This window comes from Pelophylax lessonae (assembly GCF_965119305.1).
Source record: "Pelophylax lessonae genome assembly, chromosome: 2".
NCBI classification, from domain to species: domain Eukaryota; kingdom Metazoa; phylum Chordata; class Amphibia; order Anura; family Ranidae; genus Pelophylax; species Pelophylax lessonae.
Genome location: NC_138769.1, coordinates 400397430 through 400413874, shown reverse-complemented (window position 1 = coordinate 400413874; position 16445 = coordinate 400397430). Strand labels below are relative to the sequence as shown.

Sequence of the window (16445 nt, the reverse complement as noted above, 5' to 3'; positions counted from 1 at the left end):
TCACGGTAGTTACACTTGCGGCGCTTACATTAAAACAGCTCATTTGAAACGTAAATCATCTCCGCTCTTCGCCCTGTCACTGCCCTCATCTCCGGTAATAAATATAAAAGCGGATCACGGAGCCGCGATCGCCGTCACATTTACATCACATACACCCGCCACCGCTTTCATATTTATTACCGGAGATCAGGGCAGTGACAGGGCGAAGAGCGGAGATGATTTACGTTTCAGATAAGCTGTTTTAATGTAAGCGCCGCAAGATTTACATTAGACACAGTGCCGTGAGAATTTCATGCCCACCGAGCATGCGCACTTGTCTAATTCTTTAATGTTCAATCACGTATCCGGGACTCTGAGCATGCGCACTGCTGCGCTGCTCAGCTGTTTCAGCCCGGAAGTGACGAGGGTATGGTTTCTCCACGGGGTATGGTTTTTTAACGTTACACCGGCTAAGCACGTTAGATTGTTCTGGAAGTGGAGTGACGGTGGGGTTCTGCGCATTGTGTTCCGCACGCGGTGCTCCTACGAGTCAGAGTCATGTCCGCCGTCAAATCCCTGAACCCGAAAGCCGAAGTGGCCCGAGCCCAGGCGGCTCTCTCAGTGAACATCAGTGCGGCTCGCGGCCTCCAGGACGTGCTGAGGACCAACCTCGGGCCTAAGGGGACCATGAAGATGTAAGAGCGCTGTTTGTGTCTATGTGTGAATGGGGGACCCGGCTCGGCCGTCTATGTGCGCGCGCAGCCTTAGTGAGATTCGCTATAGCCCGGGCAGCGCCCATTCATGTGGGGGGCAATGGGGTTCATGGCGCCAGGGGTGGCGGGATAGAGGCACTGCCATATATGGGCATGCTGTGTGAGCCCACGTGGTGCTGACAGCTCTGCTTGACCTAGGGTTACTAATCTGATCATTATTGGGGGGTGCTGATGATTGGGGTTTCCTTCATTTGGGGTGATATTGTTTCTACGTCTAAGTAGCTTTTGAACAACTTCTTGGGTGTAATGGAGTGCTGAAACCATCGGTGTCTGATTTGATAAAACAATGAATTCTGATCTGAATATGTATGTATAATGAGGCTCATTCCTAGTGATAGGTAGAATTTAATTCTCACATGCATGATTCCCGGTTAGTAGTCGCCTAAACATTTCACTGACATAGTATAGCTTCACCCAAAAGGGGAAAGTTATGCTTTAAAGTGATTGTAAAGTCTCTTTTTTTTTAACAATCGTGTTATACTTGCCTCCTCTGTGCAGTCGTTTTGCAAAGAGCACTGCCGAAATTTCCAACCTGCCGAGATCTCCAACCCACGTCACTTCCAGTCGGCAATTTAATGCTACTGCGCATGCGCGCCGCCTTGAAAGCACGTTCACAGAGGACTTCTCGACAGCACAATAGAACTACGCAGAATACTACTGCGCATGTGCGAACGGCAATGCCCGTTCACGGAGAACTCCAACTCTGTGTATGGGAGTTGGACTTCTCGCAGGGTACGTACGGTCCTTGAAAACCTGGAAAAGTTTTGGAATTTGGAGATGACACTTTCCAGGCCTGGAAAGGTCATGGAAACTTAGGATTCCACTAATGTTCTGGAAAAGTCATGGAAATATATACTGGGGAGGGGCGGGGAGCGGATGCTTAAAGTTGAATTTATTATTTTATTCAGTACTGTTTAATAAATTGCCAGTGCCACATATTATTTGCCTTCCGGGTCCGCGGTATGCCCGTGCGCTGTCACTGGCCAGCAGCAGCAGCCGAGGAGATGATCGTGAACCAATCACTGGCAGCGGGGAGGACTGGCCGCGGTTTGCCTGGATGTGACTGGCCAGCAGCAGCAAACCAATCACAGGCAGCGGAAGCATCACTGGAGGGCGGGCCGGCCTCATGAACGTAATGATGACGCGGAAGGGGGCGGTAACCGTTTCGGTTACCGCACCCCCGTGTCATCACGTTCATGCGGCCGGCCCGCCCTCCAGTGACGCTTCCGCTGCCTGTGATTGGTTTGCTGCTGCTGGCCACTTACATCCAGGCAAACCGGGGCCGGCCCTCCCCGCTGCCAGTGATTGGTTCACAATCATCTCCTCGGCTGCTGCTGGCCAGTGACTGACAGTAGGGCAAACTGCGGACCCGGAAGGACACCTACCTGTACCAGTATATGCGGAATGTAAAAAAATAAATGTCAAATTATTAAGCATCCAATTCTGAGTCGCCTTTCTGTGAACTCTTTTCTGCCTGTTTGTGGGACTGTTAGGTTCGGCCTAAGAGTAGTAAGCGCCGCATTTTGTGCATTTAACTGTGCCATCCATATCACAGTGTCCAGCTACACCTTCATGACTGCCTGAACAGCTTTATTTCGGCAAGCAGGAGCACCCATTACTGTTCTTTCTCCAAGAGTAAGTGCCGCATTTGTGCACCATCAGATCTGTGCCATCCATACCAGTCCGCCTGCACCTCATGACTGTGGCTTGGGCCTAAAAGATTACTGTGCTGCATTTTGTGCATCTGACTTTGTCTGATTGTTTTTTGGCAATGTTTAAGTTAACTTGTTAAAGACTGTTATCGGGTCAATTTATGGCACTTTAGGCTACATTCACACCTGAGCGTAGCGTTTTTCGCTCGTTTTTTACCGCGATTTTTGCGGCGATTTTTACCGCGATTTTTGTGCAGGCGTTTTTAGATTCAATAGAGATCAATGGAAAACGCCTGTAATCTGCCCAAAAAGAAGCTCATGTACTTTTTTGAGCGTTGGGCGTTTTGTATACAGCTTCCAAATGCTCAGATGTGAACAGGGGCCATTGAAATGAATAGGATTTGTCTTGTTGGGCGTTTTGAGAGCTGATCCTAGAGCAGAAAAACGCCCCAAAAACGCCTAGATGTGAACGGAGCCTTAAGTTCAGAACAGTGTTGCTGGACACTTTTATTTATTTTTTAGTTGCTTCCCCTTGATTTATGTTATATCTCCTGTGGATTACGTTAATCCATTTCTAAGCGGTTCTCAGGGTTTGTTATGAAACGTCGTTACTGTGCAAGCGTTATTTAAATAAATATTTCATATTCCACTGTACACTACAAAGATTGTCATTTATATTAGTAAAAATATGCTGGGTGTGACATCGATTTTCTTCTTATTTAACACGTATACATAGACATTTCATGAAACATTAGGTCATGAATATTTACGTGAAGTCATGGAAAAGTCATGGAATTTCATTGGTGAAAATGTGTATGAACCCTGTTCTCGGCAGCTCAATAGAATACTACTGCACATGTGACTGCAGCAGTGCCTTACAGTTGGAGATTTTGGCAAATAACCCCTGCACAGTAACTTGTACAATTATTCCTGAAAAGGAATGCTTGAATTTATAGTTCCCCTCCAAAAAAAAAAAAAACACAATTGTGAACAGTGCGTAATGGGGGACACAGGCTGGATGACGGCAGGGACACTGGCTGCGTGATGGGGGCAGCCTGTGTCCCCCATAAACACAGCCTGTGTTACCCGCTGTCCTCCAGCCAGTGTCCCCCCAAAAAAACAGCCAGTGTCCCCCCCCGCCATCATCCAGCCAGTGTCCCCCATCACGCTGCCTGTGTCCCCCGCCATCATCCAGCTTGTATCCCCCATCATGCTGCTTGTGTCCCCCGCCATCATCCAGCTTGTATCCCCCATCACGCTGCTTGTGTCCCCCGCCGTCATCCAGCTTGTATCCCCCATCACGCTGCTTGTGTCCCCCGCCGTCATCCAGCTTGTGTCCCTCATCACGCTGCCTGTGTCCCCCGCCGTCATCCAGCTTGTGTCCCTCATCACGCTGCCTGTGTCCCCCGCCGTCATCCAGCTTGTGTCTCCCCATCACGCTGCTTGTGTCCCTCATCACACTGCCTGTGTCCCCCGCCGTTATCCAGCTTGTGTCCCCCATCACGCTGCCTGTGTCCCCTGCCGTCATCCAGCTTGTGTCCCCCATCACGCTGCCTGTGTCCCCTGCCATCATCCAGCTTGTGTCCCCCATCACGCTGCCTGTGTCCCCCGCCGTCATCCAGCTTGTGTCCCCCGCCGTCATCCAGCTTGTGTCCCCCGCCGTCATCCAGCTTGTGTCCCCCGCCGTCATCCAGCTTGTGTCCCCCATCATGCTGCCTGTGTCCCCCCCCCCCCCCATCACGCAGCCAGTGTCCCCCATTAAGCGCTGTTCACAATTGTTTGTTTGTTTTTTTTGAGGAACTATAAATCCCAGCATGTACTTTCAGGCTTAATTGTACAAGTTACTGTGGGGGATAGCACTGTGCAGGGGTTATCATTTGCCAAAAGCTCCAACTGTAAAGCACTGCCGCGGTCGCATGCGCGGTAGTGTTCTATTGAGCTGCCGAGAAGTCCAACTCTTGTGCACGGAGTTGGAGTTATCCGTGAACGGGCATTGCCGTTCGGCACATGTGCAGTAGTTTTCTATTGCGCTGCCGAGAAGTCTAACTCATGCACGGAGTTGGAGTCCTCTGTGAACATGCTTTCAAGGCGGTAGCGGTAAATTGCCGAGATCTCCGACCGGAAGTGGTGCTGGTTGGAGATCTCGGCAGGTTGGAAATTTCGGCAGTACACAGGATCCTCCTCTTCTCTGGTTCCTCTTTGCTGCTCCTCCCTCCTATTGAGTGCCCCCACAGCAAGTAGCGTGCTATGGGGGAACCCGAGCTGCAGCTTCATGTGTCCATTCAGACATAGAGCTGCCGTTCGGCCCTGCCCTCTCTCCTGATTGGCTCACCAACTTTGTCAGCCACGGAAGCCAATGGCGCCGTGGCTGTAGCTCAGCCATTTAGGAGGGAGAGTCTCAGGATGGCCCGAGGGACTCGTGGACATCACTGGACAGAGATGGGGCTCAGGTAAGTATTAGGGGGTCCTGGGGAGGCTGCTACACACAGAAGACTTTTCATCTTAATGCATAGAATGCATTAAGATTAAGAAAGAACCTCCCAGACTTTACATCTCCTTTAAGGCCTTTTCCTTCAACTCCTGTTTATGAAATGGCACTTTTGGGGAAGGGGAACCTGATTTTCTGCTTCAACTGCATAGGCGATCAGAGCGAAGTTTGGCTCCCCCCCCCCCCCCCTCGTGAAACGGTCGGGGTGAGGACTGTGCGAGTGTCTGTTAAAAGTCAGCTGCTACAGTTTTTGTAGCGGCTGGTTTTTCATTTTTACACAGGAAACTGGAGCTCCTCCGACCCCTTGACTTCTGGAAGATTTCCACTCCTTGCCCCCCCCCCCCCTCTCTTCCTTACCAGGCCATTTGTTTGCGATACAACACTGCATTACATTAACTGACAATTGTGCGGTTGTGCAATGCTGTACCCAAATAAAATTGATGTTTTTTTTTTTTTTTTTTTTTTTTTTCACCCATGATGGTGCTCACAGAATGTTGTGTGTAAATGATGTTGGTTGAGGTTGTACATCCTGAGAGGGAGGGTAAAAAAAATTGGGAACCCTTCACAACTACTTAGAGTATTTTTTGCCAGTCCCTTAAAGAGGAAGTAAACCCTCCTCTGCAACTTGTACCTATAGGTAAGCCTATGATAAGGCTTACCTATAGGTACTGTAAATATCTCCTAAACGTGTACCGTTTAGGAGATATTTAGTTTGCATGCAGCCACTGATATCACTGATGCATGCGCTCTGACGGAGCGGCCGCTGGTGCCGTTCCTTCAGAGCCCTGTGCTGTGAACGGCGGCTCCTATGCCCATGCATGGGAGTGGCATGATCGTTTCTCCGGCCAATCAGATGGCTGGAGGATGCAAACCTGGAAGGAAGACAGGTTAACACGTCAGCCATGTAAGTGTTATGCGGGCAGCGCTGCGGAGGCTTCGTTTTAAGGTAAGTAATTAATGAGCTAGTATGCAATGCATACTAGCTCATTATGCATTGGGAGGTTTACAACTTTAAGATATGTCATGCAGTTTGATTTAGTAGTTCTGATTTTGGGTGTTTTTTTTTTTTGTTTTTTTTTTACAGGCTAGTCTCTGGTGCTGGTGAAATCAAGCTTACTAAAGATGGAAATGTCTTACTTCATGAAATGGTAAGTTTTTTTTGTTGCAGTAAAGGCCCGTACACACGCAGCGATTGTCAGCCATAAATATTCGGCCACCGACCGATCGGCCAATTGTCGGCTTGTTAGTATGATGCTTCCGACAACCGACTGCGACTTTTCGGCCGAACAGAATCTGGTGTGCAGGCATTAAAATTTTTGTTGGCCAACACCAGAACGGCCGATTGTTCCTCTGTCAGTACAGAATTCGGCCGACAAACAGCAGATGAGCAAGACTGGGCATGCTCAGAGAAGAAAAAACACACGGAAAGTTAACCATCACATGACATCACTTCTGCAGTCGGCTGTTGTTGGCCGACAAAATTCGTGTGCAGTCTTTAGCACTTTTCAACCGACAGGACAGCACCGGACAAAAGACGGCCGATCGTTCGGCCGACATTCGGTACGTGTGTACAGGGCTTAAGGCTCTAAACAATTGTCTACTGTGAACAAGATGTGACACTCCACTTATAAATCGACTCTTCCATACAGAAAAACTAAAAACTAGTGACCATTAGAGTGGCTGGTGATCCCTTGTACCATTTAATTTTGCTTCCACAGAAAAGCATACAGTAAAATTGCAAACACCCTTTCCAAAAAGCCTGCCACTTGAGTAGGAAGGACTGCAAATGCTTTTGGGCCAGGGATGCTCTGATCCTTTCACTCTCACTGCTGTATCAAGCAAATACAAGTGTAGATTAGGTGACAATATTTTTTCTAATTTTGCACAGCACACTGGGTTCTGTATGTTAGATTAGACAGATTGTTCCTAGAACTATTAACAGCTAAGCTGACTATAGGCAGCTTGGTAATTGCAAACCATGCTCTTGATTTCATGTTCTTGTTGACATTTATTTGGCATTTCTACAGTGTTGGGAAGTTAGAACCATTACTTAAAGCTGCTCATTATCATGCGTTAATATTTTCCAGTCTGTGGGGATGTCCTGAAAGCAGGCCTATTGCAGAGGAAAGGATGAGCCATACCAGTTCACAGCTGTTGGGCGAGATATAAGACACCAGTGGCTAGCCCTGTCTTTTTTTTTTTTTTTTTTTTTTTATTATTATTATTGGATAAAGTAAATTACCTGCGCTCCATATCACAAATGACAGTAATATTAGGGACTGCTGCATCATAAATATCTGAATACTAGATAAATACTTAAACCCAAAAAATAATGCACTATCACTTTAAATGTGCTAATGCTGAAAGTACTTGGTGTAATATCAGAAAATTCCTACCAAATGAATACACAAAAAACCTTTGTGCTTTACCACTTGCTGACCGCACTATATCCATTTAAGGTATATATGTGATCCTGGTCTTCCACCTGGAGGGGGCAAGTGCGTCATTGTTCATAGCAGAAGCTGATCTGTGGGTGGCAGGCACTTGATGTGCGCTGGCACCCGTCGATCACTAGGCAGAGACTCAGAATGGAGCTCGGTCTATGTGAACAAGGCAAAGTTCCATTCTGACTGGAGAATGGATGGATTTTGTGTTCCTGCAGTAAAAGCAGCATTTATAGTAAAAACAAACACTGGCTGGGCACACCGTTAACCCTTGGTCGCCCTCAATGTTTAACCCCTTCCCAGCCAGTGTCATTAGTACAGCGACAGTGCATATTTTTAGCACTGGTTACCACAAAGTGTCAGTGTTCCATTGTCCACCGCAATATTGCAGTCCCGCTATAAGTTTCTGATCACTGCCATTACTAGTATAAAAAGTAAATAAAAATTCCAGTATTTATCCCATAGTTGTAGATGTTATAACTTTAGTGCAAAGCAATCAATATACGCTTATTTTTTTGGTTTTTTTACCAAAAATATGTAGCAGAATACATCTTGGCTTAAATGTATGATGAAATTAAATTTTTTTTTTTTTTTTGCACTCCTAAACAAATACTACCAATAAAAAGCTCTAATTGTGGGAAAATTACATCAATTGTGTTTGGGTGCAGCGTTGCATGACCGTGCAATTGTCAGTTAAAGTGCTGTATTTGAAAAAATGGCCTGGTCAGGAAGGGAGGGGGGGGGGTTAAATCTTCTGAAGGTCGTGGTTAAGCTGCTGCGGTTACAATAAACTGATATTAAGTAACTTCCTCTGTTTTAATTTTTAGCAAATTCAGCATCCAACAGCCTCTCTGATAGCTAAAGTAGCCACGGCACAAGATGACATCACTGGAGATGGAACCACCTCCAATGTTCTTATTATTGGAGAACTTCTAAAACAAGCAGACCTTTACATATCTGAGGTATTATGTGATATGCATATGGTGAAAAATGTTGTCTGAGATAGACCAGCACAGGTTCAATGTTTTGTTACATCAGATTTGCTCCTTTCACACTAATTTCAATTTGTCGGTTTCTTTTTACTTCTCTGGGTGTCAAAAACACCACTGAAGCTACAGCGCAATCATAAAATGTTCAAATATTTTCTCATTGATCTACACTCAGTACCCCAAAATGACAAAAGTAAAAACAGAAATGTTTGCAAATGTATTAAAAACTGAAATATTACAATGGTGTAAGTATTCAGACTCTTTGTGACAACACTTGAAATTTAGCTCAGGTGCCTTCCATTTCTCTTGATTGTTGCTGAGATATTTCTGCACCTTATTTGGAATCCACCTATGGTAAAATACATTGATTGGACATGATTTGGAATGGCACACATCTCTATAAAGGCCTCACAGCTAACAATGCATACTGTATCTGAGAAAAAGCAATGAGGTCAAAGTAACTGCCCACAGAACACAGAGATCTTATTATTGGATGGCACAGATCTGGGGAAGGCTACAACAAAAATTTCTGCTGCTCTGAAGGTTCTCAAGAGCACAGCAGCCTCCATAATTCTCAAAAGGAAGAAGTTTGACACAACCAGGATTCTTCCAAGAGCTGATCACCCGGCCAAACTGGGCAATCTAGTGAGAAGGGCCTTAGTCGGGAGGGTGACCAAGAACCCTATGGTTACTCTGACTGCGCTCCAAAGATCCTATGTGGAGCTGGGACAAAGTTCCATCAGTGCAGCCCTCCACTGATCTGAGCATCATGGCAGGGTGGCTAGACCGAAGCCTCTCACTGAAAAACGCATGAAAGCCAGGGCCGATCCTGGGCAGGTGCCGCGAGCTTAGGAGACGGGGGGGCTTAAAGCTCTGGTGTTGCGGATCCCCCTCCTGCTTGCTCTCCCCGCCAGCAAATGATAGGAGTGGTGAGCGGGTGCGAGGAGAAACTGTGCTGCCCCCCTCTTCCCTCCCCCTGCTTGAGCCGCCACTGTTGGAGGGCTCTCTGTTTCCTGCCCATTCCCCTCCCTCCTTCTGTCAGCAGTGGGGACAGCAGCTGTGTCTCTGTGGAGAAAGCTGCAGTCTTTTTTTTCCATCTTCCCTCTCCTTGTGCTTCTGTACTCAGTAGCGGCACTTGCCAGGACTGCTGCTATGTTTTGTCCCTCCCATTCCTATTGGCCGTGGAAAAAAAAAGCAATTAGAGCAGAAAGGAGGATCGTGGGACATTAGTCCTATGAACTGGTGGGCCTATTGCGATCCTAAGGGGGAAACTGCAGCCCCCAGCATGCTCAGCTAAAGGGGAGGTAGAGAGTGGCACTGCATCTGGTGGCAAGTGCTAAGCTCAGGGTTCTCCCTGATTCTGCATTATGGGGAGTTGAACTATTTTATTATATATTACAATGTAGTAATAGAAAAAATGTGATTTAATTATCCTGATCCCAAATCAAGCATGGTGTCTATATGATATAATTGCTAACCCGTCCTTTTTGGAAGGATTATTTCATTCTCCTTGATCAGTGTTAGAAATGTTGAAGGAGCCAACGTGAATTGCAGACTTTTACTGCATTCAAGTTCTTTATTTCTTGTTTACAAAACCCTACATTGCTAAGTAGTAGAGCTGTGATAAGGTAATGCTGGTAAAATTTAGGATGTGGTTGGCATGCTTGCAGTTTAGGCTTACTGAAACAACTGTAAACTCAAATGTTTAGAATTACTGGCTAAGCTGTTGAGCAATATCCTCCGGTGTTGTGCCGTTGATTCGTTGCCATGTAAACATCTGTGAAGGGGTGGAGTTAGTAAGATGACCACACCCATGTGGGGGCACCAGAAATATTTCCTTACCTATGCGTCTGTGACCCTAGGATCGGCCCTGATGAAAGCCCACTCGATATGCAAAAAAAGCCTCTGAAGGAACAACTTTCATCTAGTCTGATGAAACCTAGATTGAACTGTTTGGCCTCGATTCTAAATGTTATGTCTGGAGGAAATCAAGCACCGCTCGTCACTTAATACCATTCCAGCAATTAAGCATGGTGGTGGCAGCATGCTGTGGAGTGCTTTTCAGCAGCAGGGACTTGGAGACTGGTCAGGGTTGAGGGAAAGCTGAATGGAGCAAGTACAGAGAGATTCTCTATGAAAACCTGTTCCACAGCGCTCAAGACCTCAGACTGGGCCGAAGATTCACCTTCCAACATGACAACGATCATAGGCACACAGAATGGCAGAAAACCCCCCAATCTAGGTGTGCAAAGCATGTCGCTTTATACCCTAAAGGAATCAAAGCTGTAATTGCTGCCAAAGGTGCTTCAGCAATTTACTGAGTAAAGGGTTTGAATACTTGGGTACATGCGATTTTATTTCCTTTTTCCCTAAACGTCTTTCAGGACAGCACCTTGGGAGATGGCTCCTCCCTCTCACCAACAGGAAACACCCCATCCACCAGATTTTAAAAGGAGGCTTCTCCCACCATTCATCAGTTTTTGTGTTTCCTCTGGCCGAGGAACACCTGTGTGGGGAGTCTGGGGCTCTTAAGGTGCTGTCCTGAGAGACCGGGCTTCCTGCGTCCACCTTACCCTATTTTTAGAGACTTTTGCTTCCTCCCATTCACACGACCGACTGCAGTGCATGGGCTCCCTCTTCCCCTTCAGTGCTCAGGGGAGTCAGGACCCCTCAGAGCGCAGCCCCTGGATGGCATTCCTGGCGGTGCACCTTTTTTTTTCTTTCCCACCGCTACTTTTTCAAATTTGCCGACGCTTGTCCGGCCGGAAGTGAGGGGGCGCGTGGCGTCATTTCCGCCGGACGCAGGGTAAGAGGGGAGGAGCAAGCTGGTGCTTGTTCCAGTCCAGCGCAGGTGCGCTTTTGGTCTCTGGATCGGTACCGAAAGCCACGTGATACGCTGCCAGCGATGGACACAGCTTCTACAGCGAGTGGCACAGGCACCAGCAACCACACAGGTAAGGGGTAACTGTGTATTACCTATCTTACTGTGGGGTCTCTCCTTCCTTTTTTCACTATCCCCCCCCTGGTGGCTGGGGGCCTGTCAGGGCACATGGGGCTTACCTTATGTCTTCCTGTGCACCTAGGTGGCCCTGAGGTTTAGGCTGACTCATTAGAAAGAATTTTGTGTATTTTTATTTCATGTCTTCCAGGGATCCCATGGACAAGAAGATGGACCAAAAGCTCAAGAGATCCTGGCAGTCCATCATGGGCAATCTTAAGCCTGCTATGGCAGTGACCTGTGTATCCAGGAATTTGGAGTACTGGTTTAGCCAACTCGGCGAGAAGAGCTCTTTGGTTAAAGACTTGGCCTGGAGAAGCAGCTTCCAAAAACAAGCTGTGCGGAATTCCATTCCAAGGGGATCTCCTATTCGGTCCGGAGTTGGAATCCGTTCTAGACAGAAGTTCAGACAAAAAGAGGTCCTTTTCTATCAAAAAGAAAAAGCAGCCACCTAAGAGGCTTTTTTGACCTAAAAAAACTCAGCAGGATAGCAGGCCCCAGGAAAAGAGGAGATAATGGTCAGCACAAAGACCCAAGGCAAAAGGAAGCATTTTGTTCCATCCTCCTGCGTCGACCAGTAAAACGCAATGACAAGACATTGCCGGTGGGGGGAACGTTGAGAGTTCCTCCCCTACTGGGCAGCCATGACAGAAAGCCAGTATATTCTGGATATGCTGTCCCAAGGCTACAGGATCGAGTTTACTTGGACGACCTACTTTTCTTTGCCCCTTCCAAAGAAAAGCTTCAAAAGGATCTGGACAAAGCCAGAGGTCATCTAGAGTCTCTGGGCTGGATAGTGAATGTCCAGAAGTCGAACCTTGCACCAGCTCAGCGGGTTCAGTTCCTGGGGTTTCAAATATGCTCAGTGGAACAAAAGATCTTACCAGAAGACAAACAGGTCAAGATCCAAAATATGGTAGCAAGGCTACAAACAAATCAATTATGGTCAGTCAGAAAGGTCATGTCAGTTCTAGGAAACCTAACTGCATAAACACTAGCCAGTCAATGGGCAAGGCTTCATTTTCGGCCACTACAATATTTTCTCCTGAGAGTCTGGGATCACAATCCAGAAACTTTGGAGTCAAAGGTAAAGATCCCCACCAAGGTTAAGAGGACCCTCTGGTGGTGGAGAAACCAAGAAACCTTGTCAAGGGGATTGGCCTGGACCTTCCCGGTAGACCAAAGATTTGACAACAGACGCCAGCAGATGGGGGTGGGGAGCCCACTGGAACCAAAACCTGGCACAGGGTGCTTGGTCTCAGAGACAACAAAATCTTCAAATTGGAGGGAATTGAAAGCAGTCGGCCTGGCTCTGGTGGCCTTCTCTCAAAACCTCCAGGGGACTCGTATACAAGTCCTATCAGTCAATGCATCTACAGTGGCATATCTAAACAAACAAGGGGGCACAAGAAGCAGAACCCTAGTTATTGGCAACAGAAATCCTGCAATGGGCGGAAAGTCAGTTGCTTTCCTTGTCGGCAATCCATCTAAAACTTCCACTTCTCACTCCACAGAAACGACAACTCTCTGGGAATGGATCCTCTAGCACATCCCTGGAACTTCCGCTTGGGATATGCCTTTCCCCCTTTCAACTTATTCCGCTGGTGCTGAGAAAGATCCAGACGGAAAGAACCTCAGTGATCCTGATCACTCCATATTTGCCCAAAAGGGCCTGGTTTTCAACTGTCCTTCAACTGGCAGCCAAACCTTCTTCTCAGCTCCCTCCTCATAAGGACTTGCTTCTTCAAGGTCCAGTCTGTCACCCAGAGGTAGAAAAGCTAAACCTCACCGCCTGGTATCGGAGGAGCAACTGCTAAAAAGGAAAGGACTCTCGGACGCAGTAATAACCACTTTACTTGCCAGTATGAAGAAAGTTACAAGAGATATATATGCAGAAGTTTTTGGTAAACTTATAATACCTGGTAAGGTTCAAGAGATCAAAAATTGGATAGTATTATTTCAATTTTGGAGTTTCTGCAAGATGGTGCAGGGAAGGGTTTGGCAGTGAGTACCCTCAAGGTGTAAGTAGCAGCCTTGGGAGTATTCCTAGAAAAACCTATTGCCTCAATCTCTGGTCACCAGATTCTAAAGGTCTCTTACCCGCTCCAGACCAGCAGCTATCAAGAATTTTCCAAAATGGGACTGATCAGTAGTTCTTCAGGCCTTTACAAAAGAGCCTTTTAAACCTTTAGAGACCATTTCGCTAAGAAACCTTTCCCTCAAAACTGCCTTCTTTATTGCAATAGCATCAGCAAGAAGAATTAGTGAACTACATGCTTTATCAATTGAAATAATAAAAGCAGGTGCGCTAAACAAATGACAAAGAGAAAATCAAAACAATCATGTGTATGGTGTTAAAGGATATGTCACCTCACTGGGATCCTATATCCATCAGTGTAAAACACAATAAATTGCCTAATCTGATTAAACGACTAATATAAATGGTTGTGAACCAAAAGCATGAACAAACAGTCCAACTGTGCAAAGTCCAAATAAAAGTCCCTGGTCCAACCAAACACAATCAGTGTAGCTCCAAGTGACAATCCCAAGACAACTGGGTGTGTTGAGTGTCCCACCACCAATTATGAACTGGCTGCCTTACCGGAGTGATGAGTTAAAGGGCGTGTAAGTGACCAGATTCAAAATGAGAAATCTCATGCTGGGGAGAGGGAAAGGAAAATATCTTCCTACACCTTCCTTGTCGGGGAGGGGGAGGGTAGGCCTCTTACCAGAACAATATACCGTGAGGACTTGTGATTTTACTCTGTTAGAAGTGGATTCCCTCCTCTCCTCCAGGTATGAAACTGGACTGGTCCCTCTGGCAATCTTATTGTTGATACGGATCCTCGCAGTTTGACATGCAGGACAAAAATCTACTAATGGTGCATTATCCTCAGACCAATTTTTATTAGATAAAGAGTACACTTACAAGAAGTATTCCGTCTGAAGCACATAAGATCACTTCCAAGAGGTTCCTAATAGTCCGCGGCTGCCTGCTGCGCAGACCGCGGCGATGAATGTGACGATGCAGCGCTCCTCCCTGACGCGTTTCCTCCCAATACGGGCATCAACTGAGAGAGCTTGCATCGTCACTTATGCCCTTAAGTGTGAAAACCTAAAAGGACTTCCAGTGTCTGCATAGGATGTACAGATGTTCCGAATGAGATTACCCGTACAGAGTGACAATATTCTCAATAATGCTACAATGTCTCATCTATAACTCGGTATCTTAACTATGCTTTTTCTGGAATGAGCTGGCACTGGGTTTTCAAAAAAACCACGGGATATAAACCAATATAATCATCGCAATATACACCGGAAGTGCTTATAACGTTCTCATATAGTGTCGCCGATATTAAAATTAACAAGTATTTATAAAAAACAAAACACACATTTACATATGTAATATCTGAAACACAGTAAAATATAATGGGTGTGCCCGGGAAACTTATCCTGTATCTACACCACAGGGGGTGACCTAAGGGTAACCAGTGGGGTGAGGGTACTACCCATACATTAAAAACAGACTCAGATAAAATAAAATACACTATAAGGTCTGAGATAATTAAAAGAATATTTTGGATATTATATAATTAAAATAAATTTTAATCTGAATAGGTGAATGAGATCCTACATCCCTATTACTACCCCCTCAAAAAAGATTTTCTCTGTCATTTGTTTGATTAGAGCAATATTTGTTTAGCGCACCTGCTTTTATTATTTCATTTCAATATTCCTTATTTTGGATCTAAGGTTGCAGCTTCACATATCGCCCATTTATCAGCGCACTTTTCACATTTATGCTTTATTAATTATTGAACCCTTTTTGTCCATATATCCGGATAGGATAATTCTCAAAACGGATCCGGGTTTTCTTCCAAAAGTAACATGAACGAAAAACCGATCCTAAGAAATTGTCTTACCGACCTTCTGCCCTAATCAATTAGGAAATAAGGAAAAAAGTTTTCATAACCTAGATGCAAGAAGAATTCTTATGCACTACCTAGAGGTTACTAAGGAATTTAGATCTTCAAATTCGCTATTTTAGAGGCTTACTCCTAGATGAAATTATCTCTTTGCCCCCCCCCCCCCCCCCCGCAAGGTATTAGAGCTCACGCTACTAGAGCTCTAGCCACTACATGGGCAGAGAAAGCTGGTAAAGTTACTATACGTTTGCACGACATTATAGGTTGGACCTTTTTGGCAGCTGGGGATCAGGCTTTTGGCAGAAAGGTCCTTCACGCTGTGGTCCCTCCCTAAACTAAGTCAGTCTCGATAATCCTCTCAAGGTGTTGTCCTGAAAGACGTTTAGGGAAAATTCAAGTTAGACTTACCGGTAACTTGTTTTCCAATAGTCTTTCAGGACAGCAGGAGCCCGCCCTATTGTATAAATTTTGCTGTGATTAACCATATCGGTTTGTGTTCCAGCATGGGCCGGAGGTACTCTTCTACAACTGATAAATGGTGGGAGAAGCCTCCTTTTTAAAATCTGGTGGATGGGGTGTTTCCTGTTGGTGAGAGGGAGGAGTCATCTCTCAAGGTGCTGTCCTGAAAGACTATTGGGAAACAAGTTACCGGTAAGTCTAACTTAAATTTTTTTTCTTTTTAACCGATCGCCGCACGACTATTTACTGCGGCGGTCAGCCCCTCACAGGCAGGGCGACGTAGGTCTACGTAGGCTAGCCTGTGAGGCTCTAGGGAGCGTGCGCCGCCGGAGGAGCGCTCCTGCTCGGTCACGGACCCCCCGCGCGTGTGCCCGATGTCCGTTACACTGGAAGAAAGGTAGGCGGCTAATGTAAACAAAGCCTCCTGTCATTCTTCCCTGTGTAAAAATGAAGATCACACGGTTCTACTTTGTAGGACCGTTGATCTCTGTTCTTACACTAGTAGCCACAGCCAATCAGTTAGAAACACGCCCCTAGGGACACACTTAACCCCTCCCTCTCCAATAGAGTTAACTCCTTCACTGCCAGTGTCATTTTTGCAGTAACAGTGCATATGTATAGCACTGATTACTGCAGTAATGTCACTGGTAACCCCGAAAATGTCAGTCAAGGGTCCGATCTGTCCGCCGCAATGTCGCAGTCCCGCAAAAAAAATCGCAGATTGCCGCCATTACTCG

The 16445-nt window shown here is 46.3% G+C and overlaps 1 protein-coding gene across 1 annotated transcript in view; it reads left to right on the top strand.

Annotated features, from left to right (window-relative positions):
- Positions 1–451: 451 nt before the first annotated feature.
- Positions 452–16445, top strand: part of CCT6A (chaperonin containing TCP1 subunit 6A) — a 71173-nt gene continuing 55179 nt past the window's right edge. Inside the window, exons 1-3 of the mRNA XM_082245481.1 lie at positions 452–674; positions 5977–6040; positions 8164–8298. Coding sequence (XP_082101607.1) covers positions 538–674; positions 5977–6040; positions 8164–8298 — 336 coding nt within the window. The 5' untranslated portion in view covers positions 452–537. The remainder of the gene's footprint in view (positions 675–5976; positions 6041–8163; positions 8299–16445) is intronic.